The 27,920-nt window shown below is 39.7% G+C and overlaps 2 protein-coding genes across 14 annotated transcripts in view; both read right to left on the bottom strand.

The window, feature by feature from the left end:
* Positions 1 to 2,672, bottom strand: part of YAP1 (Yes1 associated transcriptional regulator) — a 127,367-nt gene extending 124,695 nt beyond the window's left edge. For 2 of the 12 annotated variants that reach the window (XM_066247835.1, XM_066247809.1), the window contains exon 1: positions 1,894 to 2,672. In XM_066247835.1, the coding sequence (XP_066103932.1) occupies positions 1,894 to 2,217 (324 nt within the window). In that variant the 5' untranslated portion in view covers positions 2,218 to 2,672. The remainder of the gene's footprint in view (positions 1 to 1,893) is intronic. The other 10 variants (XM_066247893.1, XM_066247874.1, XM_066247845.1 and 7 more) reach the window with 5 other exon arrangements.
* Positions 2,673 to 21,587: 18,915 nt separating this feature from the next.
* Positions 21,588 to 27,920, bottom strand: part of CFAP300 (cilia and flagella associated protein 300) — a 32,431-nt gene continuing 26,098 nt past the window's right edge. For both annotated transcript variants that reach the window (XM_066247943.1, XM_066247934.1), the window contains exons 7-8: positions 23,917 to 23,983; positions 21,588 to 22,244 (exon numbers count right to left, since the gene is read on the bottom strand). In XM_066247943.1, coding sequence (XP_066104040.1) covers positions 22,116 to 22,244; positions 23,917 to 23,983 — 196 coding nt within the window. In that variant the 3' untranslated portion in view covers positions 21,588 to 22,115. The remainder of the gene's footprint in view (positions 22,245 to 23,916; positions 23,984 to 27,920) is intronic.

Raw genomic sequence — 27,920 nt, forward strand, 5'->3', positions numbered from 1 at the left:
TACACAAGGAAGGGTGAGTGGAAACAATCAGGAGAGGCATTTATGCCTTAAAGTCACCTATGTTTTTGAGTTTCCAATTAGAATATATATGCATTAGAAAATCATTAGCAGAAATAAAAGTCAAACTATATTCTCAACACTTAGTTAAGAAACTTAATAAAAAACAAAACAATATTAGACAATAGTATAAATCCATAAACTGCTGAATATAAATTCTGGTGCAATCATTTACTAGAAGAATAAGTATAATTTTTCAGTTGTAATATTTTTTGGCTTATATATGCCACAAAATGGGGAATTCAATCTCGTATGTGTACTATACATTAACTAGCAGTATAGGCACGCAGTCTGTAGGGTGCAATATCAGCACATATTTATCCCTAAGTTCAGAAACCCACTTGCAGGAATAAGAGAAAAAGGCACAAAGTCTACTTCTTACAAATTGAAGTGTTTAGGAAAGCAACTAAATTGTTTTTCTTTCCTCCTTATCCCAGGTTTTTGTCTTAGGTTAAATGAGTTTTTCCAAAACCCCTTGGTCTGCTGCAGGAGAACATACAACAGGTTTGCAAATAGGTAGGGGAATGGGAGTGAGGGCGATTAACTCTTCTTCTCACTCAAGTTACAGCCCAAGTGATCTAACTACATCGCAGTATTTGGAAAACCAATTAACTTTTGGGCAAAGTTCCTAAATTAAAGTTTAGCCTGAAGCAAGTTCTTTTTTTTTTTAAGGTTAAGAAAGAAAAGCCTACATTAAACAAACCTATTGGAACCTGTCGGAATGTTAACACTTTTGTAATAAGTTTCACTTCGACGTTGCATCAAGTTAGCAAAATAATCGAACGCTGTGTTGTATGGAACAGCCATGTTCATATCCTCAATAAAAAGCAATGGCGAGCCTCGAATTAGTCATCGCTTCCCAAACAGTAACTTTTAATCACAGTTGAACTAGGCAGGACTCGGCCTATGAGTCAACCTGCAATGTATTATCAAAGGCTTATGTTAAAACCAAGGCACTGTAAAGCGCAACTCAAGGTCCTGCGCAACGTGCATATGTGGCTAATTTAAAAGCATTTCAGCAAGCTGTAAATAATAGTCTACAATTGGGAAACCAACACGTGAAACTACAAAGTTTGATAAGCGCAAGCCTGCCCAAGTTCCAAGGCGCAAGGGAAGCAAAGGGGTGAAAGCACAAACTCCATAAACAACTTCCAGGAAAGTCTGGATCCTGTATTCAGAAAGCGTCGGGGGGGGGGGGGGGCAAGAAAATGAAGAGACTGGTTCAACCCCCCACCCCGAATCAACACTAGAAAACAAGAGAACAATTATTTGACTCCCCAGGAGACTGAAGTGGACCGAGAGGCCTCGAAGGGAAGGGGGCTCGGGGCTCAACTTCACAAACTCGGCCGCCGCTGGCAACTCACCCACACACAAATGCCAGAGGCCCCCCTCTCTGCTCCCCGCCCCCAGCCCGGCGGCGGCGGGAGCGAAGGTGCAGAGCGCGCGGAGGCGCGCGCATTGTGCAAGCCCACCGCGGCCCCGGCCGACCCCCCCACTTCCTTCCTACCCACCTCCCCCGCCAGTCCCGCCAACCTCCCGGGAACCCCAGGAAGAAAGAAAGAAAGGAAGAAGGGGAAAAGCACGCCCCCCGCGGCGGCAACCGCAGAAACTCCTAGGGGAAAAACAAATCTCAGCCCCGGACTCCGGAGGAGCGGGGCGCCGGGAGCCGCGGCCCGCGGTGCCTCCAGTTTCTCCAGGCTCCGGGGACCCCCCCAGCCCCTGCCCCCCTAGAGCGCCCGGGCCCCCTCTCCCGGCCAGGGCGGCCGCCGCCGCTGCCGAGCGCCCGGGCCCGCGGCCCGCCCCGCGGGGAAGTGGGCAGAGGCGCGGCGAGGTTACCTGTCGGGAGTGGGATTTGGGCTCCGGCGGCTTGAAGAAGGAGTCCGGCAGCTTCCGGAGCCTCATGGGCACGGTCTGGGGCACGTTGGCCGTCTTGGGGTTCATGACGGCGTTGAAAAGAGCCTCCAGGTCGGTCTCCGAGTCCCCTCGGACGTGTACGATCTGGTGTCCGGCGGGGGGGCCCTGCGGCGCCGCCTGGGACCCCGGGGGTGCCGGCTGCCCGGGCCCGGACGGCGGCCCCTGCCCCTGGGGGGGCTGCGCGGGCGGCTGCCCTTGGCCCTGGGGGGCCGGCTGCGGCGGCGGCGGCTGCTGCCCGGGATCCATGGTCTCTGCCTCTCCCCCGACGCGCTCCCCGACCAGGCGGGCGAGGGCTCCGCCCGGGCGCCCCCGACGAGACGGGCCCGGACGCGAGAAGCGGCGAGGCCGGCTGGGTGGCGGGAGCAAGGGCTGTCCTCGCTCTCAGGGCTGGGGGGCTGCGCGGCCGCCCCGCACCCCCCGCCCCGGCGCCTCCGCCCCCGCCCTGCGCCCCGGCTCCGCTGGTCTGGCGGCTGCGCCTCGGGAGGGGCTGCGAGACCTGGAGCTGCGGCGCCTGAGAACTCTTCCCTTCACTCCCTTGACGGATGCCGGACGGCTCGTGGCTTCTCCCCTCCCCCTTTCTCTTTTATTTCCTTTTCTTGTTCCTTCCTTCCTCTCTTTCTTTTCCCCGGCGGCGGCTGCGCCCGACTGAGACAGAAACTCGCCTCAGATGCCAAAACTAAAGTTGAGAGAACCGCCCGCCCGAGCGGCTCGGCGGCTCCGCCTCTTCGCGACTCTTCCTTCCTCTGCGCGCCCTCCCGCACCGAATCCGGGCCGGCCGCCCCGGGAAACTTTCCCTGCGAGTCGCAGCATTCCTGTGGACTCCGGGCCTCCGACGCCCCTCCTGGCCGTACGTGACCGAGCCGCCCTCGGCCGGGCCTGCGCCGGGGCGCTCCGGGGCGCTCCGGGGCGGCCGGACGACCGACGGGAGTCCAGTCTGGGTCGGAACTGGTCTCTGCGGAGAGCACGGCCGCCCTTGGCCGCAGGAAGTCCTCCCGCCCAGCCCGGCCCTTTCCCGGCCGGTTCTGGGGAAAAGCTGAAGGGCTTCCAGTGCGCCCCGAGATGCGAGGTGGCTGAGGCCGAAGGAAGTCGGGAGGGGACGTGTAAATCCACTAAACCCTCCCGGCCTTAGCCCAACTGGACCAGCCGGAGGGCCATGCGGACTTACAGCCTGAAGGATAGGTTGGAGTTAAAATAGACACCCGTTAACAGGCCCTGATTTTAATTAGGGTCTATTTTTTTTAAAACATCAACTTTCTTTTTTTCACTTCGTAAATGCAACCTCCCCCTTCAAAGGAATAAACGATTACTGTAATTGAAGCTTTGAGACTAAATTTGTGATTGATGTAGTTTACTAAAAGAACAAAATTGCCTTTTTTAAAAGTGAAAACTTTTTTTTAGCACTAAAACTTGCAACATAGTCATGAAAACCTCAGCGGAAAAAATTCAGTACTTCGGTTACAAGCATTCCTCTGTGTACCTGCCTCTCATCCTCAAGGGGAGGGGAGTCCACCCCTCATCCCTGTGCCTGGCACAAGGGTGGACTTGGTAAATGTCCACTGAATGAGAAATGAATGGGAGGATCTTACCCCAGGCCCCTGGATCTCTAAATGGCAGTGCAACGAGTCTATTTGAAATCATTAAAACCAATGAAAAAAAAACTTTAATTCATGCGTTCTGATTTTTTAATAAGTAGATATAATTATACTATACAATTCATCCATTTAAGCAATTCGGTATTTTCAGTCTGTTCACAAGATTGTGCAATATCACTGACTGTAAATCCACCAGCCCATTCTAAAGAAACTTAGTTTCTTGTTTTAATGATATTGTTTGCAATGCTAGTGGAACAGATGTATAAATAGGTTTAAGCAAGAAAACGTTCCCTAAGCAAAAAGCTAATCTTCCTCTAGCCAGGACATGCCCAGAAGAACTCTGAAGAAGGATCTGTATCTCTTAGAGCAGGAGGGTGGGGTCAGGGGAAGAGACTTCAGGCCCTCCAAATTGTAAAGCAAAGTTCTAATAACCTGCTTTGGACCCCAATTTTATTTGAAGACAGGAATCCCTCTCATGATGCCTTTGATGCTTCTTGGATTTATCTCTACCCTCATAACAAAATGTCAAGTGCATTTAACCATAAACTTGTAGGTTCTGGAGTTATAGAGATTTGAGCTCAGATCCCAGCTCTACCATTTACTAGCTGTGAGACTGGACAAGTTACTTATTTCCTGTTCTTTAATTTCTTTAATATTGTGGTCAGGGGTAATAACAGCTACTTCTTACATTAAGGCGTTAAATGAGTCAACTGGACATAAAATAGTACTTAGCCCAGGTTTTGGCCTGTAATGAGTTCTACGTAAATGTCAACTATCATTGTCCATGTTTACAGATGACTTCACATGTAGTGACATGACCTCTCCTTTGCAGCACCCCCTCAGGATCCTGTGGGCAGTCCCTTCCTCTCATGTCCAATAATCAATCCACACAAAGCCTTTGGACAGAAACTAGGCATTAAAAACTTCAACTGAAAAACAAATCTTTAAGAACCAAAGAGATTAAAAACCTGGGGTTGTAATGGAAGTTGTCCCTTAACTACAGCATTTACTACTATAAACACTATAATTAAAGGGTTTAGGGTACAGCAGAGGTTGCTTTGTTCAATATTGTTTCACCTGCCATTAAAATGAGGACAAAATTGCTCTGATAAGTGGATTAAAAGACTGTTTGGAGTGACTTTATAAGCACCTCTAGCATCAACAAAGAGATTTTATAATTTACTATTCTTCATCTATAAAATTCAAGCATCAGTCTGTAGGGATAACGATAACACGTGTTCAATTCTTTGTCCCCTCTCTTCCTCTTCAGCCCCACTTTTGGAACAATTATCAATTTACGACACCTTGAAATAGGAGTTAGCTGCCTTCTTCATTCAAAGATCCACCATTATCTGGGGTCATTTTCAAAAGATCACTATCTCAGAATGCTAATCTTCCAATGACTTGTCTTCTCAACTACAGCGGATCCTCATCTCCACTCCACCTTAGCCACCCACTCCTATGTCCATACCCAGAAATACTTCAGCTGTGAAGTCAAAGTATGTTATACTATTCTCTTAATAGCCATTTGGTTCTCTGGGTTCATTACTTACACCTCATTTATTATTAACCTCTCTCCTTCTCATCAACCTGTCGCTCCCTCCTGTTTTCACTTCTTTCCCAATCAGTTTAGAAATCATAACTTATTGCTTCAACCTCTCTTAATCATCTGTAAGCTCAATTACTTTGTCCATGTATTTCAATGAACTGAATCTTTTTAACTGAATTAATCCAGTCATCTGGGCTTTTCCATTCCAACACCTAAGGCTTATGGGGGTCTGGGCACACATTTATTTAAAGCTTCAATCAAAAGCTTTTGACATTTTGTCAAACTGAGGTTATACTATCATCCTAGAGATATACCTATACAATTGCAAGAGGGCATTCATTGTAGAACTTAAAACTTTGTCCTATTATCAGACACTCTCTATAATGCTTTATGAATTGGTATTTTGAGTAAATTCTGTAATTATCTGGTGAATAGCACAATTAAATTGCATTGTAATCATCGTGTGTTAAAAGCATTAATTTGAAACACACTTCAGTTTTGTAACCCTTTCCTGGCATTCCGGCACGCTTGAGTGTACTGGGGGTTAGAAAAGAAGAGGTATCCAGCCCTCTCTCAGCCTCTGGAAAGGTTTCTGGGGAAAGCTGGAGGGAATCTCTTAGGCGAGTGGATTGGCGTCCTTCCATATTTATAGTCTCTAACCATGTTTCCTTGTGTCTGCAATCAGCTTCTCCCTCATGATGTGGCTATTCTAAATTTTACTACCCTTCATCATGGTCATTCATCATCCACTTACCCTTTGAAACATCACATCACCTCCGACTTCTCAGAGAATGGAGGCCACCATGTATAAAAGCCCTAAAAATCTTCTCCTGAACCTAAAGAAACATGCATTCAAGCCTTTCCCGGCATATGTATTTTTTTGGAAAGAGCAATCCACATGCTTGTTCTTCACTTCCTTACCATTTGTTCATTTACCCTCTGACTCAACATATCCAAAACTGACCTCTTTACCTCTACCCTCTTCCACCTCCAAATGCACACACACCCTCCCAAGCCACATCCTCCTTCTGATTCACCATCTCAGTAATGGCATCATGATCCACTCCCTTATTCAAGCATAAAAGTGTCCTCTTAATCACTTCTTTTTACCATTATTTACATTGAACCAGTTAATATAATGCTTACAAAATTAGGGGGTATTTAATATAAAGCAATAAAAAATATATAAAGCAATAAAAAATGAATATAAAGCAATAAAAAAAAGCATTTGATTTTTTTTATTAAACAAGAACATCAGAAAAGCAAATGAGGCCCTGGCCGGTTGGCTCACCTTAGAGCATCTGTCTGGCATGTGGGGGACCCGGGTTCGATTCCTGGCCAGGGCACATAGGAGAAGCGCCCATTTGCTTCTCCACCCCCCCTTCCTTCCTCTCTGTCTCTCTCTTCCCCTCCCGCAGCCGAGGCTCCATTGGAGCGAAGATGGCCCGGGCGCTGGGGATGGCTCCTTGGCCTCTGCCCCGGGCACTAGAGTGGCTCTGATCCCTGCAGAGCGACGCCCCGGAGGGGCAGAGCATCGCCCCCTGGTGGGCAGAGCATTGCCCCTGGTGGGCGTGCCGGGTGGATCCCGGTCGGGCGCATGCGGGAGTCTGTCTGACTGTCTCTCCCCGTTTCCAGCTTCAGAAAAATACAAAAAAAAAAAAAAAAAAAAAGCAAATGACAAGTCAAAGGAAGTTGTTTGATTATGCAAATGAGATGCAAAACCAACTTTTATTTCATTGGTGAAAATGCACTATACAAAAGGCCGAAAGGACTAGAGTATCTGCACATTCCCTGATCCCCTAATTTTTGTGAGCAGTATAATTGTGTTAGTGTTCTTCCAGGTCTCTGAAAGTCTACTGCTGCCCAGCTCCAGGTCCATTTCTACTTCACTTCCTATCATCCTTTTTTTTAGAGCTTCCAAGATCATGTCCCTGCTTCTAATTTTACATGAGACTTCTATTCTGATGTCAGAGTGATTTCCAATATGCAAGTCTGTCTGATCATGGTGTGAATCGTTCGAGACAAATTCAAACCCCTTATCATGGTATATAAGGCTCTTTCCCATACTAGTCCTTGCTTCTCTCCTCATCTGACCTCTTGCAACTCACCTATAACTATTAGGTTTTTCAAGCATAGTGAACCACTTGTGGTTCCTCGGACAAGCCATTTTTTCTTGCATCCTTTGTGCTCTGAAGATGTTATTCTTGCTGTTTAGAACTTCTTTTTTACCTGGTTTCCCTTAGTACTCAAACTTCAACCCTGTAACTACCTCTAACAAAAAGCCCTCTTGTCTCTCTCTTTCTCCCTGGTCCCCACCCTGCACACTAGGTGTGAGGCTCCTTCTTGGGGCTCTCATAGAATCCACCCACCACCTACATCATGGCATTTACCATAGTTTGTTGTAATTGTTTATGTATCTGTGTCGCCAAACCACTCTGGATGCTTCCCCATCTATGTATTCCCATGCCAACAATGGTTAACAACAGTAAATACAGAAGAGAAAAGGCAGAATCCCAGAGCCCAAGAGTAGAAGTATGGGTTTGAATCTCAAACAGTTAACTGGTTGCCATGATTCCAATTTTGAAAATTTAGTTTCCACAGACCAGACAGATGTTTATCTATCATATACCTCCAAGACTTCACAACATTTAAATACTAATGAATCTGTTTGAATTTTTAAATGTTCTTGATAGCATAAACATAACAGTTAAAATTGTGCTATTGTACTAAGTGCTCTAAATTAGAGTGACCAATCATTCTCCTTTATGGAGAATAGTTCTTCTTTTGTAAGTTCCGTCCTTCTTCAAAAAGTGTCTCTTACATGTCCTCCTTTTTGATCTTGGAAGACTGATCTGTTAATGTCTGTATTCAGTTGATGCAGAGTTGATCCATTGTGTGTAATGTGATGTATCTGTATTTGACATGATGATTCGTCAAGGATCAGTACAGCGTGGCAATACACAATTATAAGACACGATTAGGAGACGCATGCACTTCGCATGAGAGACCTTGAGAGAGCGCAAGATATACCGTGTGTGCAAATGGCTTTGTGTACTTCTTACTAAAATACGACACGGCACGTGTGACATTGTAGACTCACGATTATTTCTTTCTCAGTGAATATTCAATCATAGACAGGTAAGCACAATTCACGTTTTATTAATTCATTATCTATTTAATAATTTCCAAATACATATAATTTTATTTACAAGTATTTTCCCGAATTTTGAGTTTTAAAGTGGAAATCTAACCTCAAACCATATCTATTAATAACGCATTTTGATTAAATAGTCGCATAAAATGGACTTTTTTTAATTAGAAAATGATAAATACACCCGAATATCACTACAAATTAGTGGTTTTGTTTGATATTTAGCTTCCGGAAAATTCACCTACCATGATGTAATGTTTTCAGTTCCTAATGTGCTTGCATCGTTCGTGTAGCTCTATATTTTATTTTTAACTTTAAATTTCATTTAAGGGATGGAAAAATCAAAAAAGAGAAAATGCCATTTCAATGATAAATTGAAAAAGGAATTTTCATTCCTCATTTCAAAGAAAGATACCATTGTTTTCTGTAATATTTGCAGTGGAGAATTTTGTATTGCAGTTGGGGGCAGAGCAGCGATAACGAAACACTTGACCACCAACAAACATAAGCAATCATTAGATGCATCAGCTTCCACTTGTAAAGTAACAAGTTTTTTTAAAACTTCAAATTATTCTGAAGATGAAAAACAGTTGGCTGCAATAGAGGGAACATTTGCATTTCATACCATAATTCTCAAAGTTTTCGTAGTATGGATTGTACAACTAAATTATTGAAAAAGTTTCACAATGCAAAATTTTCATGTGCCAGGACAAAATGCGAGGCTATTTTGAAATCAGTATTTAAAAATTACTGTGACAAAATACTTACAGATGACTTGGAAACTGCAGCATTTGTAACAATTTTATCTGATGCATCAAATCATAATGAAATTAAATTGTATCCAATAATAGTAAGATATTTTAATGTTACCAAGAACATTCAAGTAAAAAATTTAAATTTAGAATCCATTAAGGGTGAAAATTCTGAAATTTTGTCAAACCATCTATACAGAGTAATGAATGAAAACAACTTGAAATTCAAAGTTGTTGCACTAATGACTGAAAATACAAATACAAATTTTGGTGGTGAAGACGCAAATAATGCGTATGTAAAATTACAAGAATTACTCCAAAAGAAAATACTAGGAATAGGTTGTAATGCACATATTTTGTCAAATGCAATCAACACAGCATCACGTGCCATGCCAATTGACGTAGAAGTAATAATAACTACAATTTATTTGCATTTCAGTCATTTTACCATTCATGTGCAAAAGTTAGCTTGCTCTAAAACCTGCTATAGAGCGTGTTCTACAATTATTTGAGCCTCTCCGTTCATATTTTTAACGTTTAGACAAATGTCCTAAAATCCTGGAATCGTTTTTCAATAATAAAATATCTGAGATATTAATGTATTTTGTACATAATCAAGCATCTATTTTTCACAAAATAATTCAAAAGATTGAAGGTGAACACATTTCAGCTACGGAAGTTAGTCTTATTTTGAATGACTATCCTGCAATATAAATCTTGTTTTGAAAAAAATACCTTCCTTTAATTATGAAAATTGTCAGACTTAGAGGAATCAAATCCAGGCATAATAGAAAAGTTTATCAAAGAAGTGCAGAATTTTTACCAGACATGTTTTCAACATATTGAAGAATGGTCTGAAACAAACATCACGGGAAATAACAGTTTTCAATGATGTTATTTGACTTCATCGCAAGTATATTGGATAGATACTGAATCTTGTTTTGAGTTTTTATCTAAAGAAATGCCAGACATCAATATAGACAACAATTGTCTCTTTGAAGAAATTAGAAGACTGAATGTATATTTAAATTCTGAAAAATTAATACAATGGAAAATGAACATGTCAAAATTGATAAAAGATGAGTGAAAATATTCAGCCATTTCAAAAATGAATATATTCCATGTGAAAGTTTATTTATTCTTGTTCAATTTACATTGTGCTGCCCTGGAACTAATGCAGCAGTTGAAAGAGTTTTTTCAATTGCTAATGATTTTTGGACAAGTGAGTAATCTAGATTGAATATTGATACTCTAGCTGCAGCACTTGCCATAAATTCAATATGAAGGATACTTCTTTTTTTTTTTAATTTTTAATTTAATTTTATTTATTCATTTTAGAGAGGAGAGAGAGACAGAGAGAGAAGGTGGGGAGGAGCTGGAAGCATCAGCTCCCATATGTGCCTTGACCAGACAAGCCCAGAGTTTCAAACCGGCGACCTCAGCATTTCCAGGTCGATGCTTTATCCACTGCGCCACCACAGGTCAGGCTGAAGGATACTTCTTGTTCAGATATTTCCAATATATTGTTATAAGTTGATACATTGACAAAAAAATATTCATTCAGTGGAAAATATTAAATAATATTATCTAAATGAGTTCTTTTTCTTATAATTATTATTAAAAATTAGTAGGCATGTAAGCATAATTACAATATAAAATATTACAAATGTTTTTATTATGTATTTATCATATTATAGTATATTATTGTTGCAATGAATAAAATGTTTTTTATTTATTTATGATATTGTTTTCTTCTATTTATTTTTGTCCTTATTTTCATTGTAAAAATGTTGGTCACCTTATCTAAATGGCGTATTTCATTTAATCCTTATAACAAATTCTTTAAAATTAAAATTAAAAACAACCTATTATAAATGAGGAAACTCAGACACAAATAAGTTAACTTGCGCAAAGTTGTATTGCTAGTATGTGATAGAATAGAATTTGAATCTACATTTCTTTTGTGTGTGTGTGTGTGTGTGTGTGTGTGTGATAGAGACAGAGAGAGACAGAGATAGGGACTGGCAGACAGGAAGGGAGAGAGGTGAGAAGCATCAATTCTTCGCTGCGGCTCCTTTGTTCCTCAGTGATTGTTTTCTCATGTGTGCCTTGACGGGGGTGGGGGGGTGGCACAGCAGAGCGTGGGACTGTGACCCCTTGCTCAAGCTAGCAACCTTGGGCTCAAGCTGGTGACCTCAGGGTTTCGAACCTGGGTCTTCTGCATCCCAGTCTGATTCTCTATCCACTGCACCATAACCCCTTTGAACTGTCTGAAAATTAAATACAATGTTCCTGATGCGGAGTTAGAGCTCTGGAATCAGAAATGTAGATTCAGCCTGACTAGCCTGACCAGGCAGTGGTTAGAGTGTTGGACTGGGATGCGGAGGACTCCAGTTCGAAACCCTGAGGTTTCTGGCTTGAGCGTGGGATCATAGACATGACCCCATGGTTGCTGGCTTGAGCCCAAAGGCCACTGGCTTGAGCAAGGGGTCACTCGCTCTGCTGTAGTCCCCAGGTCAAGGCACATATGAGAAAGCAATCAATGAACAACTAGGGTGCTGCAATGAAGAACTGATGCTTCTCATCTCTCTCGCTTCTGTCTCTCCCTGTTTCTCTTTCTGTCTCTGTAAAAAAAGGGGGGAGTTATGGACCAATATATGCATGTAGGATAAGGGGGTGTAGAAACCCTGTCATTTAAGGAGGGTTTTATTTATTTTTATTGACCAATAAATGCTAGTTATGGGTTATGTAGTTTTAAACATTAGACAAAAAAGATGGGTTGATTTTGGAAAGTCATATTGAAAGTCTAAAGAGAAAATCTTTCATTCCAAAGGAGTTCAGAAAAAAAAAAATCACTGGACAACTTACTTTTTAGATCAGGGGTCCCCAAACTACGGCCCTTGGGCCACATGCGGCCCCCTGAGGCCATTTATCCGGCCCTCGCACCACTTTCGGAAGGGGCATCTCTTTCATTGGTGGTCAGTGAGAGGAGCATAGTTCCCATTGAAATACTGGTCAGTTTGTTGATTTAAATTTACTTGTTCTTTATTTTAAATATTGTATTTGTTCCCATTTTGTTTTTTACTTTAAAATAAGATATGTGCAGTGTGCATAGGGATTTGTTCATAGTTTTTTTTATAGTCCGGCCCTCCAACGGTCTGAGGGACAGTGAACTGGCCCCCTGTGTAAAAAGTTTGGGGATCCCTGTTTTAGAGGTTTTCATACTATCAGAGACATAGGTTACCTCAGTTAATGAGCGTTTAACTGAAGAATTCACAGAAAGAAAGGGAAAAGCAGTCCTAGCATGTAGAGCTAGGCTTCCTGGAGCTCTGTGTCTTACTCAGGACTTGCTGTAGTTCTAACTACATTGGCAGTGATATCCTAATTCCCCAGAATCAACCACTCTGTCATAGTTTCCCTGTCATAGTGATCACTATTGGCACTCAGCTTCCCTTTCCACTAAAACTGGAAAAGTCCTCACCTCTCTTCCTCATGGTGAAAAAAAAATTTTTTTTCCATTGATTTGAGAGAGAGAGTAAAAGAGAAAAAAAGGGTAGAGGGAGAAAGGAATACAGAGAGGGGGCAGGGGAGCAAGAGAGAAAAGCACTGAGTGGATGAAATTAAGATAAAACATTTGCATAAGTACTTATAAAGTGCTGATTATGTGCCAAGAATCACAGTAATTGGTATAATAATTCTTATTTCACAGAATAATGAGGCTTAAATAAGAAATGTGAATGAGTTTTTATTATTGTATTGTGTGGATTAAGAAAGCCCGAGATTGACTTGTATAATTATGTGATGACAAATTAAAGCACAGTTTGCTGAAGAAAAGTTCTCCTTGCCTGACCAGTGGTGGCACAGTGGATAGAGTGGCCCAGAATGCTGAGGTCCCCGGTTTGAAACCTCATCGGGCTTGCCAGCTTGAGCAGAGGGTCACTGACTTGAGCCCAAAGGTTGCTGGCTTGAAGCCCAAGGTTGCTGGCCTGAGCAAGGCATCACTGGCTTGGCTTGAGACCTCTGGTCAAGGAATGTACAGGAAGCAATCAATGAACAACTAAAGTGAAGCAACTATGAGTTGATACTTCTCACTCTCCTCCCTCCCTCTCTCTTTCTTCTACCTCTTCCCAAATCAACAATTATAAATTATTTTAAAAAATAGTTTTTGGCCTGATAGGATTTGACTATTCAATTCAAGGATATTTCAGAATTCTCCACTTTATAACATTTAAAGATAGTTTGTAATTAACATAGCCCTGAAATTATTTTCATTCTAATTCATGTTCTGAATACTTAAATATAAAGTGTTTATTACCATGGCCTTTGGTGATTGTTATGCATGTTCCACACTAGAAACTAATCAATAATTATGAGCTAGACTGGCTAGAAGGAGATCCCTCTGAAATAGCAACAACTATGAACAGTAAATGCATATGGTAATGATCAGGAGCCTTGTGTTTTAAAAACTGTTTTTCAGTCTAGTTATAGTTCGAAGGGAATCTCAAACCTCATAACCCCCTCTTTAATTTACAACTGTAAACTACCCTTTTTCATAAAAAGAAAATCAAAACCTAGTACAAATTCTTGTTATTATTTAATAGATATTTTCAGAATTAAAAAATAAATTTGGCACACAGATAGATGTTTGAAGACAGAATCCCCACAAAGCTATACACTCAACTACACAGTAGGTCTGCAACTCCTGAGGTATTTCATTTATTCAGAATCTGTTACTTTGAGGGATGTAACAATAAGTGGTATTAGACTGGTTTTTTTCCCCTAGGCTATAGCTATTGTAAATTTAAGAAAGAAAAAAGTCTCAAAGTGTCATCTTTGTTTACCAATTTTAGAGAATAGGCAATTTTAAAGTACTTTAGAAATGAACATCGGCATATAAATAATTATCTTAAAACCCAAGATCACATTCACCCCTTTAGTTACATGGTGTCAGTTGGGGTGGAGAGCTGGAGTGAGAAGAGAAATAAGCCACAATCTATGACAAAACTTCATAAAAAAAATTGTGTCAACTTTTCATTCATTTAAGTTGGCTTCTCTGACACTGGTTGTATAGTGGGCATTTTCCCCTGATGGCAGAAAAAATATTTATGAGCAACTCAGGTTACTACCTGGCTGAACTAGTTGCCTAAACTGATAAGGAGTACATCAGGGTATGACAACCCTCCAGAAAGGGTTGGGGGCACAGGTAATTGCTCAATCCTATTTTTTTGCTATGTTGGAGAAACTGTTAGGCCTATTACAGAAAGACCCACTTCTTTCAAATACTATCTCTACTTTTCACATTATACCACAATATAGGTAGATGCATTTTGGTTAATAGGCTTCTTCTTCTTCTTTTTTATATAAAGTCAAATATACTGCAGTAAAAAATCACTTTAAATCAGATTCCTTTTCCTCCTAAAATAGCTAAAGATATCCAAATGGGAGAAATGATTTGTTCTGAGAGATGGATGTGAGGAATGTCAGAGTATGAAGTCATTGAGGCTTAGGGCAGAACCTGCTGCAGCATGGAACAGAGGCCCCAAAGTGCAAGACAGACTGTCATATTCAGGCTGTGTTTTCTGCACTGAGGCTTAGGAGGTAAGGCTACTAGATCTCATCATTAACCGCACTTTACTAAATTACACAAAAAATGACAAGGTATCTTCTAAAACTACTAAACATATTATATTACCTACCAGTCAAGTTTCAAAATACAAATTCTCAGGCCATAACCCAGATCTACTGAATCAGAAACTCTGGAGGTGGACACAGCAATCTGAGTTTTAACAAGTCCCTGTAGGTAGTTCTAATGCACACTAATGTTTGAGAATACTACTCTACATTATATTCCACATTCTGTTTTTATTCTGTAAATATTAAATATATCGCTTTGTAAACATTATGCATCAAGGTAAATATTTTCACCATTTTATAAATATCCCTTTAATCTCATTGTTTATTGAATAAATATATCTAGTATATAACATGTTTTTGATAATTAAAAAAATTATTTGGTAACATTTGTGTTGCAAAGGATCTCAAAAATGATGTCTCAAATCTTACCTGAAAGCTGAAAATCTTATTTTAAAGGATCTTTTAAGCAGTGATTCCAGTTTGTTTCTAGTTTTAACATTCCGTGACAGTTTTTACATATGCATATCTTCAACGTGACATGTGGAATAAAAAAATGTTTTTAAAACCATTAAATTAAAGAGGAAATGTTGGATAATAAGAGTCAAACTTCAGAGTTCTGTATATTCTCAAAGAAATTTATTTTTTTTAATTTACTTATTGATTCCAGAGAGACAGAGAGGGGGAAGCATTTATTTGTTATTCCACTTAATTATGCATTCATTGGTTGCTTCCTGTATGTGCCCTCACTGGGGATTGAACCTGCAACCTTGGGGTTTCCTGACGATGCTCTAACCAACTGAGATAACTGGCCAGGGCCCAAAAGAAATTCAGTTTTTAACTTAATGAGTTTAAAAACATTTTTTTATGTGTGCAACATGTCACATTAAAGATGCAAATATGCCTGACCAGGCGGTGGCGCAGTGGATAGAGCGTCGGACTGGGATGCAGAGGACCCAGGTTCGAGACCCCAAGGGTCGCCAGTTTGAGCACAGGCTCATCTGGTTTGAGCAAAAGCCCACCAGCTTGAACCCAAGGTTGCTGGCTCCAGCAAGGGGTTACCTGGTCTGCTGAAGGCCTGCGGTCAAGGCACATATGAGAAAGCAATCAATGAACAACTAAGGTGTTGCAACGTGCAATGGAAAACTAATGATGGATGCTTCTCATCTCTCTCCATTCCTGTCTGTCTGTCCCTGTCTCTCTATGACTCACTCCCTGTCTCTGTAAAAAATAAATTAAATTAAATTAAAAAAAAAAAAAAAAAAAGATGCAAATATGCTACCAAACTACTTTAAGTGGGTTGCTGCCTACATAGGCTGTGGCAGGTATTTTAGTTACATCTCCCTTCTGGCCTCCAGCTATTTAATGTATATGTGTATGTAAATGTGTGTGTGGGGGGGTATGTGCATGTTTACTGAAATGTCTCCAGTCCCTCTGACCTTCCCAGAGGCATCAGACACTTGTCAGCTCACACCTCAATTCCTGGCTGGTCTCCCAGGCTCCATCCGGCTTTTCCTACTCCCATCAATCTTCTATGATTCTACACCCATTTCCCTCAAGTGCCATTTTCACTCGTGCTCTCCACTCAGAGCTGCAAGAATTTCTACATAGGCAGCAAGCCACCTAAAGTAATTTTCTTGAAACCTTGTTGGGGCCAGGCCTAGCTTAATGCTTTGTACAAAAACTTTAATGTTGTAGATAGGGTAAGTAATCTATCATATTTTGCCCTTTTAAAAGGTCTAGTGGGGTCTCTGGACCAGGAACTGGAAGTTCTGGTTTTGCCACTGAAGAGCTTTCATGGCTTTGGGCAAGTTATTTAACCCAGTACTGCCCAACAGAACTTTCTGTGATGAGGGGAAAGTTTTATATTTGTGTTAATACCAGAGCTACTAGACACATGTGTAACTACTGAGCACTTGAAATGTGGCTATTATGACTAAAAAATAGAATTTCCTATTTCATATATGGCTAGTGACTACCATATTAGACAGAGCAGAATAATTTCTCAAGACCTCAAGTTCTTGTGTAAAAGGAGAGAGTTGGGTTAAGTGATCTCCTTTGCCTTTTAGTCTAAAATGCTGTTATTCTAATTCAGCACGAAAATTCATATGCATATTGTAAGAGTTCAAATTTTAACTTCAAAAACGGAATATATTCCTAATGAATCTTAAATTATACTTAAAGAAACAGAAATTATGTAAATGATTGTCACAAATGTTAATCATTTGTGTAGAGATGACTTCTTGGACAGTATATAGCATCCATTGTGACACTGAACTAGAGAACAACATGGGGTACTTGGCGAGGACTGAGAGGATGGAAAGGAGATGATTAAAGAATTCAGAAATGACATCAAGTAAAGGTTTAAAAAGTGGGGCTGCTTAGGAAAAAAGACTGGGGAAGACAATAATTATATTCAAGTATATGAAGGGTTATTAGATGGAGATGATGTCTAGATGGTCTCCATTTATTAGACACAGTAGATATTAAAAAATCTACTTTTCTAAGCATATCTGCTGCTCTATTCAAGAAGTTTGTAATAATGCATGTATTATCTACCACAACCCTATAGCAAGAAACATTCTCTCTGCCTAGAAATCTTTCCTCCCCTAAGCGAACTCATGACTGACATTCCTTCCAAGGAGTGCTTCAGTTTCCCTTTCAGGGAAGCCTTTCATTATGATCATCCTTGACTGAGCATTCTGGGTGCCCTCAAAACTTCAATGGTATATTTAACCTTATTTTATATGTATGAAGTATTTTAAAAATAAATGTATTATTCTACAATATGTTAAGAGAATAAAGAGTGACAGTTGATAAAAAATTTGGTTTAATAAAAGTTAATTTATATTGTCATAGGCTGTTTTCATTTTACTATTTCACATGCCTTTCTAGTAATGAAAAAGAAAAATAATTTCTAGATTCTCAGTGTTTGTTAAAGCCCAGTGAAATTTTTCCTCTTTATACACACACACACACACACACACACACAAAGATAACAGGAATGGTAAGTTTCAAATTTATTTAAACCTAGTTTAGACTGCCTATTTGAATGAACTTTAACATGTGTGCCAAGTCAGGAGACTGAAGACTTACATTAGAGGCTATCAGGTATACCAACTGCTAGAGTCTGCCAGTTGAACACTGCTAAATGTGGCACTAAATGCAGTTTTTAGTGCTAATTAGTGCAGCTTCTACTGTAAAAGACAGCATATTTCCCTGTCTTTTATTCTTTCCTTTTTCTTTGTTGTTTTCATCTATTTTTTCTTCTCTCCCTCCCTCCCTTTTTTTTCTCCTTCCCTTTTTATAAACTAGAAAAGAAGCAAAGTAGAACAGTGGTTTCTAACCCTGAAATTGCCCAACAGAATCAACATACATATGTGGAAATACACAAAATAATCCTCTACCTCATATAAAAAGTCAGAGCAATTAAAATAATAAGTACCATTTCAAACCCACCAGATTGAAAAATATTTACAAACATGAGTTTGTCATGTCTCCAACAAAACTGTGTTTCTTGAGAATAACTGGATATTTCTTTCTCTCATTGTACCTAACACTGTTATGAACACTAGAATGTAAACTCCCAAATAAAGAAACTTTGTCTGTTTTGTTCATTGCTGTCTTTTCAGTGCCTAGAAAGTGCCCAGCGCATAGTAGGTAATCTATAAACTTTTGTGGAAGAATGATGTTGGTTCTCAATACTTGCTGATTAATTGGATGACTAAGAAGCCTTCAGGATCAATAGTTTTCATAAGAAGCCTCCAGACAGTTTTTAGAAACTTCAGACCTAGAATTTCAAAGTGGTAAGGCCCAGAGTTGGTTGAGCGTGGATTGGGCAGGAATGAAAGGCAGGACAAGGGATTTCCCCTCTCTGACCACATCTTCCTACCACAGTTCCCACTTCCCAGTCCTCAGTACCTCAAACACCCAACACTTAATAATTCACTTGGTCACTAAACTTTTGAGGGCCCATATTTCATTTTTCTAATCTGCATTCCATTGTCACATACTTCATGACTCTAAAAAAGGTTTTCACTGCTATTAGCTTAGATCAGTCAATTCTGTGCTTTGACAATTACCATAATCTTCTGTTTGATCTTTGGACTTCGGACTTTCTTCACCCCAATTCATCACTGCCAGACTAATCTTTCCAGAATATCACTTTCATGATGCTGCTACCCTGCTCAAAAGTCTTTAATGACTGCTAACGTCATCTACTTAAAAGATTTAAATTTCTTAGCTTTGTACACAGCCCGCAGTGACCAGTTCCCCATTAATCTGTCTTCTCTGTGTTATTAGACAGACTCCTGAACAGGACTCCCCAGTTCCAACTAGCCAGTGAACTCCTGAAACCACCTTATGTTCTTCTTTCTCCATGTTGATATTTTTCCTCATGAGACCTAAGTGTCTCAAGTTCTCCAATCTTCATCCTAAGTCCCTTTTTTGAATGTCTAAATTATAATTCTGTAAGCCTTCTCTTCTTAAGTCATTTTCAGAATTTCTGAAAAATGCTCTCAAGACTCAGAAAACCATTGGTGGTCACTTGTCACCATGGTCAGTTTCTCACTCCAGAATAATTGTTTACCCTCAGTTATTTCAACTTGCTCTTTCAAAGCTGGCTTCTACAGGCTGCTGCTGCTGATCTCCAGAGATAATTCTGTCCCAGGCACACTCCAAGGCTGTGGATATAATTCCACACAGTACAGCTCCCTCCAGATTATACTAGTGTGCAAACTTTTACATGAGGGAGAGAGATAACTAGTGGAACGACTATACCACTGAAGCTCTGTAACCCCAGTCACCCACCCTTCCTTGCCCCCTCACTCTCCACACCTGCAGTCACACTCCAGGGGTCAGCTTCTCTTCATCACATAGATGCAGTCAGGGAACACATACTGAGTGTCAATTAGGTGCCAGGCAATATGCTAGGGGTTGAGGATACAGGGTGAACCAAATAGACACAGTTCCTGTTTTCATGACAGACATTAAATAATTACAAGTAGTTGAGCAAATAACTCTAAGTGCACAAAATGCTGCCAAAGAAATATGTGGAGTCCAAGCTTAGGTCCTCTATATTCTCTGGGGCTCAGAGAGAGGGAAAAAAGTGATCCTACTTCATATAGTCTATCTAGTTAAATTAATAAAAAATAATCTTTAGAAAAACAATCCTGACCTTAAGGAAAACAGCTTTTTATATTATTATGCTGTTTAGCTTCAGATTTTTTTCATATTTCCTCAATAGAGAATGAAAAGAGGAAAAATTAACATTTAAACTATGTGCTTGGCACCATTCTAAGCTACATATATATTTTCACAATAACCTGTGAAGAAGTTCCTTAATTTCTCCATTTTACAGATGAGGCTACTAAGGCACAGAGAGGTGATAATTAGCTCAAAGTCACACAGCAAGTAATAGCAGAATTAAGAACCCAGGCAATTTTACTGCCTAGCTCAAATTCTTTATTACTTACCTCTTAATACAGAAAATTTGCATAATCACATTAGGTCATTAAGATTATTTTCCCAAAGCAATGGATCAATTTTTTTTTCTTGTGACAGAAACAGAGAGAGAGAGAGAAAGAGAGACAGAGAGAGGTACATATAGGGACAGACAGGCAGGAAGGGGAGAGATGAGAAGCATCAATTCTTTATTGCATCTCCTTAGCTGTTCATTGATTGCTTTCTTATATGTGCCGTGATCAGGGGACTATAGCAGACCGAGTGAATCCTTGCTCAGGCCAGCAACCTTGGGCTTCAAGCCACCAACCTTTGGGCTCAAGCCAACGACCATGGGATAATGTCTATGATCCTATGCTCAAGTTAGCGACCCTGCACTTAAGCTGGTGAGACTGCACTTAAGCCTGATAAGCCAGCGCTCAAACCAGATGAGCCCACGCTCAAGCCAGCCACCTTAGGGGTTTCAAACCTGGGTCCTCTGAATCCCAGTCTGATGCTCTATCCACTGTGCCACCACCTGCTCGAGCTCAGTCTTCTTTTCAAAGGTTTATTCTACCTCTTAAAACGGAGAATATTGGTAACCCCTCAGAATCAGTTCCGTACCATCTGCCTCTGAACTTTCACTCCAGAGTGAGGCTCAGAGCAGTCTGCCATATCATGTTTCTCCATTCAGTTGGACTTTTCTCCTTTTCAGTTGTTAAAACCCCACCCATTCCTCTGTAGAAACCAGACAAAGCCCTTCCCAAGTCTTCTTCATAATGACCTCTTCCATCTCTGAATTCATGTAACAATCACTGTTCACAGACACACTCCTATAGATAACCTTATCTACTCAGTTTCAGGGAGCATACCTTTCCCCAAAGTAAATAGTACAATGCCTTGCATAAAACTGGTACTCAGAAAGAATTGATTGACTAATTGATAAAGAAAAGGTCCCCAGATTGTAGGGGTTCTTTGTGGCAGGCAGCAAGACTGGTAACAAATAGATATTGTAGTTCTTGATTTTATGTTTTTTATATGATTTTTTAAAAATCTATGGATATTCTGAACATATCTGGAAAACAGTCATTCAATATAAGTTTAAAGTGCTAGGTGTTCAAAAGTAAAATAAACTCTCTACACCCAAATTGTCAGCTGCCTTCCAGACATAGAGCCACAAGTTCAAGTCCAAGATTATCATACTTATCCCTACAACACAAAAACAAACATGCCAAACTTGCCCTCTTCTAAGTCTCAACATTTCTTGCAAGCTCTCCATCACCTTTTAAAAAATCTAATTAAAAAAAAAAATCTAATTCTATGAACACAATGAGAAAATAGTTCTAAGAGACCCTGTTCTTGACTCTTTTGGCCAACTAAATAATACCATCAGGGCAACTCTCTCTGATTACTTGTAGATCTTATATTAGCTGTGGGGCAGCTGCAATTTTAATTTATTATGTGCTAAAGGAGTTTACAATACCTACTTTAGAACATTTTTTTATTAAGAATTTTAAGTGGGACAAATGAATCAAAGTAATAGTTAAGTAATAGTTATGCTTTTTACAGCCCATGAGATATAAATCTTTATGCAGTGTAGAAATATATTTAAATAAAATTCAAATTAAGAAAGCTAACAATTCATATTGACTATCAGTGGTAGAAATGTATAGTCTTTTGCCACAAATTCAACCCAGAATTAATTAGCTTCTAAAATAAAATATCTGGGAAATGTAAGGACTCACTTGAATCTTAATGTAACAAAAATGAAACAGAGTTTTAGTTCTTTGTAACTTTCTGTAAAGATTCTCCAAATATATTGATACAGATTATGTTAGAAATGGAGTCTGGTGCCCATGTTAGCTTTCCAACAAATTTAAAGAAAAACTCTTGGCATTTGTTTGCTTCTGCTCCAAATGGGTTCTCTACATTTTACTTGAAAAACTTGCAAACTAATTATTTATCTATATCAGTTTTAAAATAAAAAATTGCTAAATTAAAAATAGTAAACAGAACCTGAAAGAATACTGTTAAGACATTTCCCCTATGCCGTAACAGTGGTATAAAACATGAACATGACGCTTGAAAGGATCCACAATAAAGTAAGAAAATGTCTGTTCATGACTCTTTGTTGAAGGATAGCACACACCATCAGAATCCTGAAAACGATAAACATAAATTATTTACTATACAACTACATTTAAATAATAATCAACATATTTAACTAATATATTTTCTGTTAAAATGTCATGAAACAGATATCAAACCTCTGACAGTAAATTGGCAGTTAACTAATTTTTAAAAATATTAACAGTACAGCCTACTATGCTGACAATACATATGTATGATATTACAGAAAAATGCATAATTCTTAACCTTAAGTCATTTACAGTTCAGCCTGACCAGGTGGTGGTGCAATGGAGAGAGTGTTGGCTTGGGACACTGAGGACCCAGGTTCAAAACCCCGAGGTCACTGGCTTGAGCGCGGGCTCATCCAGCTTGAGCACAGGCTCACCAACTAGAGTACGGGGTTGCCAGCTTGAGCATGGGATCATAGACCTGGCCTCATGGTTGCTGGCTTAAAACTCAAGGTCTCTGGCTTCAGCCTAAGATCTCTGGCTTGAGCAAGGGATCACTGGTTCAGCTGGGGCACCTCCATCAAGGCATATATGAGAAAGCAAATCAATGAACAACTAAGGTGCCACAAGTATGAGTTGATGCTTCTCTTTTTTTTTTTCCTGGTCTGTCCCACTTTATTATTTTTTTCTTTTTTCTTTTTGTATTTTTCTGAAGTTGGAAATGGGAAGGCAGTCAGACAGACTCCCACATGTGCCCGACCGGGATCCACCCGGCACGCCCACCAGGGGGCGATGCTATGCCCATCTGGGGCATTGCTCTGTTGCAACCAGGGCCATTCTAGCACCTGAGGCAGAGGCCACAGAGCCATCCTCAAGGCCCGGGCCAACTTTGCTCCAATGGAGCCTTGGCTGCGGGAGGGGAAGAGAGAGACAGAGAGGAAGCAGAGGGGGAGGGGTGGAGAAGCAGATGGGCGCTTCTCCTGTGTGCCCTGGCCGGGAATCGAACCTGGGACTCCTGCACGCCAGGCCGACGCTCTACCACTGAGCCAACTGGCCAGGGCGTGAGTTGATACTTCTCATCTCTCTCCCTTCCTGTCTGTCTGTTCCTGTCTCTCTCTCTCTCTCTCTCTCTCTCTCTTTCTCTCGCTTGCTTAAAAAAAAAAGAAAAGAAACTATAGTCCTAGAGGAAATTCTGTCTTTTGAAAAAGTGCTTATAAAGTACTAATATTGCAAAAATTTCTATTTTGCAATTTTCTTCTATCTTTGCTTTCTTTTAAAACATGATCCATATGTACTATGAGTAACTGTTTCTTTTGTTTATCAACAAAAAACACCTAACCCAGCACAGTAGCTAATATACAGTAAATAATCAATAAATATTGAACAGATCGAATGAGGATACTTAGAAAGTGCTTCAGATGTGCCAATAACCAATTCTGTGATATAAAGACATTTATGACATTCTTACTTATTTGACCTATAAATTGTTGTCTGATAGAAAACTATATTTTATTCCACCTGAGTCACAGATTCAGCTTTTAACTAAGTAAAGACTATTATTAGACATGTACAACAGAAAGGAAGGTAGGGAAAAAAGTTCATACTATTCTCCAAATCAACTTTTAATTTTAACAAAAAAGCTAAATTTTATTTTTTTAGGCAAAACATAACCCTAGTGTCTGACTCCAGTTCTAACAACCCCATTAATAGCAAGTAATTAAATTAATTGGCACCAAATTTCCCCTCCACTTACATATGCTGTAACTTTAAAGATGAAAGACGTAATTTGTATTTCCTTGGTTTGAGGATTCTTTCGAACACTAAAATAGGGAGAAAAGGTATATTTTAAATATAACAAGTACTGGCATTATACATTTGTACATTTAAAATACTGATACCTCTGATACCTTTTAATATTCAGGTGTTGTTTTTTTGTTTGTTTGTTTGTTTTTGTATTTTTCCGAAGTTAGAAGCAGGGAGGCAGTCAGACAGACTCCTGTATGCACCTGACGGGGATCCACCCGGCATGCCCACCAGGGGGCAATGCTCTGCCCATCTGGGGCGTTGCTCCATTGTGGCTGGAGCCATTCTAGCACCTGAGGCGGAGGCCATGGAGCCATCCTCAGTGCCCAGGCCAACTTTGCTCCAGTTGACCTTGGCCACAGGACGGGAAGAGAGAGATAGAGAGGAAGGAGAGGGGGAGGGGTGGAGAAGCAGATGGGCGCTTCTCCTGCATGCCCTGACTGGGAATTGAACTTGGGACTTCCACACGCAGGGCTGATGCCCTACCACTAAGCCAATTGGCCAGTGCCTATTCAGGTGTTCTTAATGATACACAACATGAAAATATATATGCTCCAGCTAAAATGGTTTGAAAGGATGGCATCTGTGATTTCATTCAAGAATGATGCAAAGTTAACTGAGTTGAAATTGCAGAATATCGAATTTTAGAAGATTGAGGTCTGAGACTCAAATGATGAAATGATACCCAGGCTAGAGATAATTTCTTATATGTAAACGAGGCATACTATGGTTCCTTCTAGGATTATAGGAGAATCAAGTAAAATAATGTACTATATATAAAAACTATTTGTTAAATTATATATTACTAAATTTTACAATATTAAAAGCATTTTTTCTCAGTAGTGTCTTTCAGTTACACTCCCACAAAAGATTACCTGTGGCAATATATGGTGAGGAAGCAAAGTGAGGATTGAGGAAATAAGCTGCAGATATCTACATATAAATACATACACATTATATTTACAATGCTTTATAATCTGCAAAGTACCTTTGCATAATTTATCTCATTAGGATCACACAACTCAGTGAGGAAGGCATTATTTTGCCAATTTTATAAACAATAGAACTAGAAAAGTTAAATGATATATTTTAAGATACTCCAATTATAGTGGTATTTCTGGGAATAGAACCTAGATGACACAGAGTCCAGTTCTCTTTTCCTACACTCACCTGTTTATTCTATACCCACACTCTATACATACGTCTGTGTCAAGGGTATTTATTATTCAAGTGTGTCATGTGTAGGCTAAATTTAAAGGAAGAGATCCCTCTTCTTCCTTCAATCAGGTGAAAGCATTGCTTCTCCCTCACTACTTATGTAAAAGCAATGGGAGAGAGAAAGAAGGTGGCCTTTGTGGGAGGGTGTGTGTGTGCATGTGTGTGTGTTTGAACTTCTGCACCCACTGGGAATGGCCAGATCTAAGCGATTTCAAGATTCTTAGGTAATTTTCATCTCTAAAACATTTCAATACAATTTAAAACCAGGAATCACATAATTTAATTGGTTTCCATATATCTCTATGACATGGGTTGAAGTCATTTTCTTTTATTTCCCTAATACCCAAGATATACTTTTTAAAAAGTTGAAGACTACATTTTAAAATGTTGTGCTATAACTATTACATATAAAACACTTTTATACACCTACATAGACACCCTGACCAAATACAGAACGTATCTATGGTTATATCTAATTTTAATTATTGATCTGGTTCCTGGCCTCTTGGCTCGGTGGATAAAGTGTTGGCTTGGCATGTAGACATCCCGAGTTTGATTCCTGGTCAGGGCACAAATGAGAAGCAACCGCTACTTCTCCTCCTCTCTCTCCCCTTGCTCTTTCTTTGCCTCTCACAGCCAGTGGATAAATTGGTTAGAATGTTGGCCCCTGGCACTGAGGATAACTGGTTGATTCGAGCATCAGCCCCAGAGAGGGGTTGCTGGGTGGATCCCAGTCAGGGTGTATGTGGGAATCTGTTTCTCTGTCTCCCCTTCTCTCACTTAAAAAAAAAATAACCACTTAAGACATACTGATATGTACCATTAGTGTATTATTAAAAAAAAAACACCCTACAATTATACATTAGAAGTTGGTTCCTAACAGAAATGAATCATATTACTCCATTTTATTACCTCTAATTTTATATTGTTATTACTTTAAAATATCTCATAAGGTAATTCATCTAATTTTTTATAGGTTAAGTAACAGTATAACCTGTCTGATATCTCTTAAGAAAAAAAGGAAAGAAAATACAAAGTAATATTCATTAATGACCTCAGATATGCTACTAATAATTGCATTGTATCAGATTTTTGGCAATCACTGACTCACTCTCCAGATAACTATGGTTTTTAAGGATGCTGGGATATAATTCCCATATAGTTCTCTTTAAAAGTGTTAATTATATTAATGATCTAGAAGTAAAATATAATAAGTGTTTTATTACTAATATTATTTATGCTGATTTCTTAGGCAGTGTCATATTGACTCTAAACATGGTATACAGATCACACTAGGTAAGTCTGATCATTGTAAGAAACAAGAATCCCACTGCTTAATTAGCATTCGAAGGCCATAATCTAAGCCTCTCAGTTCAAATCATAAAATTTCACATCTAAGACAGATATGTGGTTCAGGGAACCTCTCCAAAAACTTTGATAAGAGCATGTCTCTAATGTCTAAAATAGAAAAGACAAAGGCATTAGTAACTTTATGATTATTTCTGCAAAGCTATTTTTGAAATATAATGAAACAATCATTTCTCTAAGAAAATGGGTCTAAAATATTGTCTATGTTATTTAAGGAACCATAATACTTAAAAAGTAGGCATTTTTCAAAACATTTAAAAGGTATCTTTTATAGGACTTGTAATAATGGATAAGGGATAAAATATCTCAAGAATATTTTTATCCTTTTGTTTGAGCCAGACACTCCTAAAATCAGGCTCTGTTATGTACCCCAATACCCACAAACGTAAGAATGGACTTCTTTACCAGAATGGATTAGTGATGATATTTATCTAGAAGGCCTGGTTAGAAACTGTAAAGCAGCTACTGTATGTATGACTAGAAAGATAGCAGATGTTTTTCTAAATAATGCAAAAGCATCCAAATTTCAGGTAAAGGAACAGGAAAAATACCCTTCTTGGTTGAAGTGGCTTGTACAAATAACTTGATTGGATATATGTCTCACAATTCTGAGAAATTACTGATAAAAGTTCAAGTTCCATCTGTGTCCTCTACTTATATATGCCTTGATAACTACTATATGGCTCCGCCCTACATCTTTACCTTACCCAAGTGACATAGCAACTGACCCAAATCAGCATAACCAATGTTAGAAGCCACAGCAGTGATATAGCTCTTAAGGGACTTTGAGATATTGTCCTCTTCCCATTGCTTTGTTTTAACACCTCAGCAACCATAAGCAAATATTTATTCTAATTATAATTTTCTATTGTAGTTGCTCTGGAAAGACAATTTCATATCCCCTCCTCATTTAGCAAAGAAATTCATAAGCATGTTTACATTTCAATCATGAGAGAAATAATCTTGGTTTTCAAAAAAATGTTGTGCTATAATTGGGCTGGGCTCCTTCTTAGCCTCCCCAACATGAGGACTTGTGCATCTCCACTGACCTGGGAGCAGACTGCCCTCTTCTTTCCTGGCCCTCATGACTCTATTCATCAAGCCTTTTCCCTGACTGCTGACATTGACAATTTCCTCTTTTGAATTTCTGGAGTAGTTTTTAAAATATAAAGAGCTATAATCATTTGCTTAGAATTAATTGAACATTTGATTATATAGATAGAGCATCAGCCTGGGATGCAGAGGACCCAGGTTCGAAACCCCAAGGTCACCAGCTTGAGTGTGGGCTCATCTGGCTTGAGCGTGGGCCCAACAGCTTGAGTGTGGGTTCATAGACATGACCCATGGTCGCTGGCTTGAGCTTAAGGT

Source organism: Saccopteryx bilineata, chromosome 1, assembly GCF_036850765.1.
Source record: "Saccopteryx bilineata isolate mSacBil1 chromosome 1, mSacBil1_pri_phased_curated, whole genome shotgun sequence".
In the NCBI taxonomy this organism is placed as follows: domain Eukaryota; kingdom Metazoa; phylum Chordata; class Mammalia; order Chiroptera; family Emballonuridae; genus Saccopteryx; species Saccopteryx bilineata.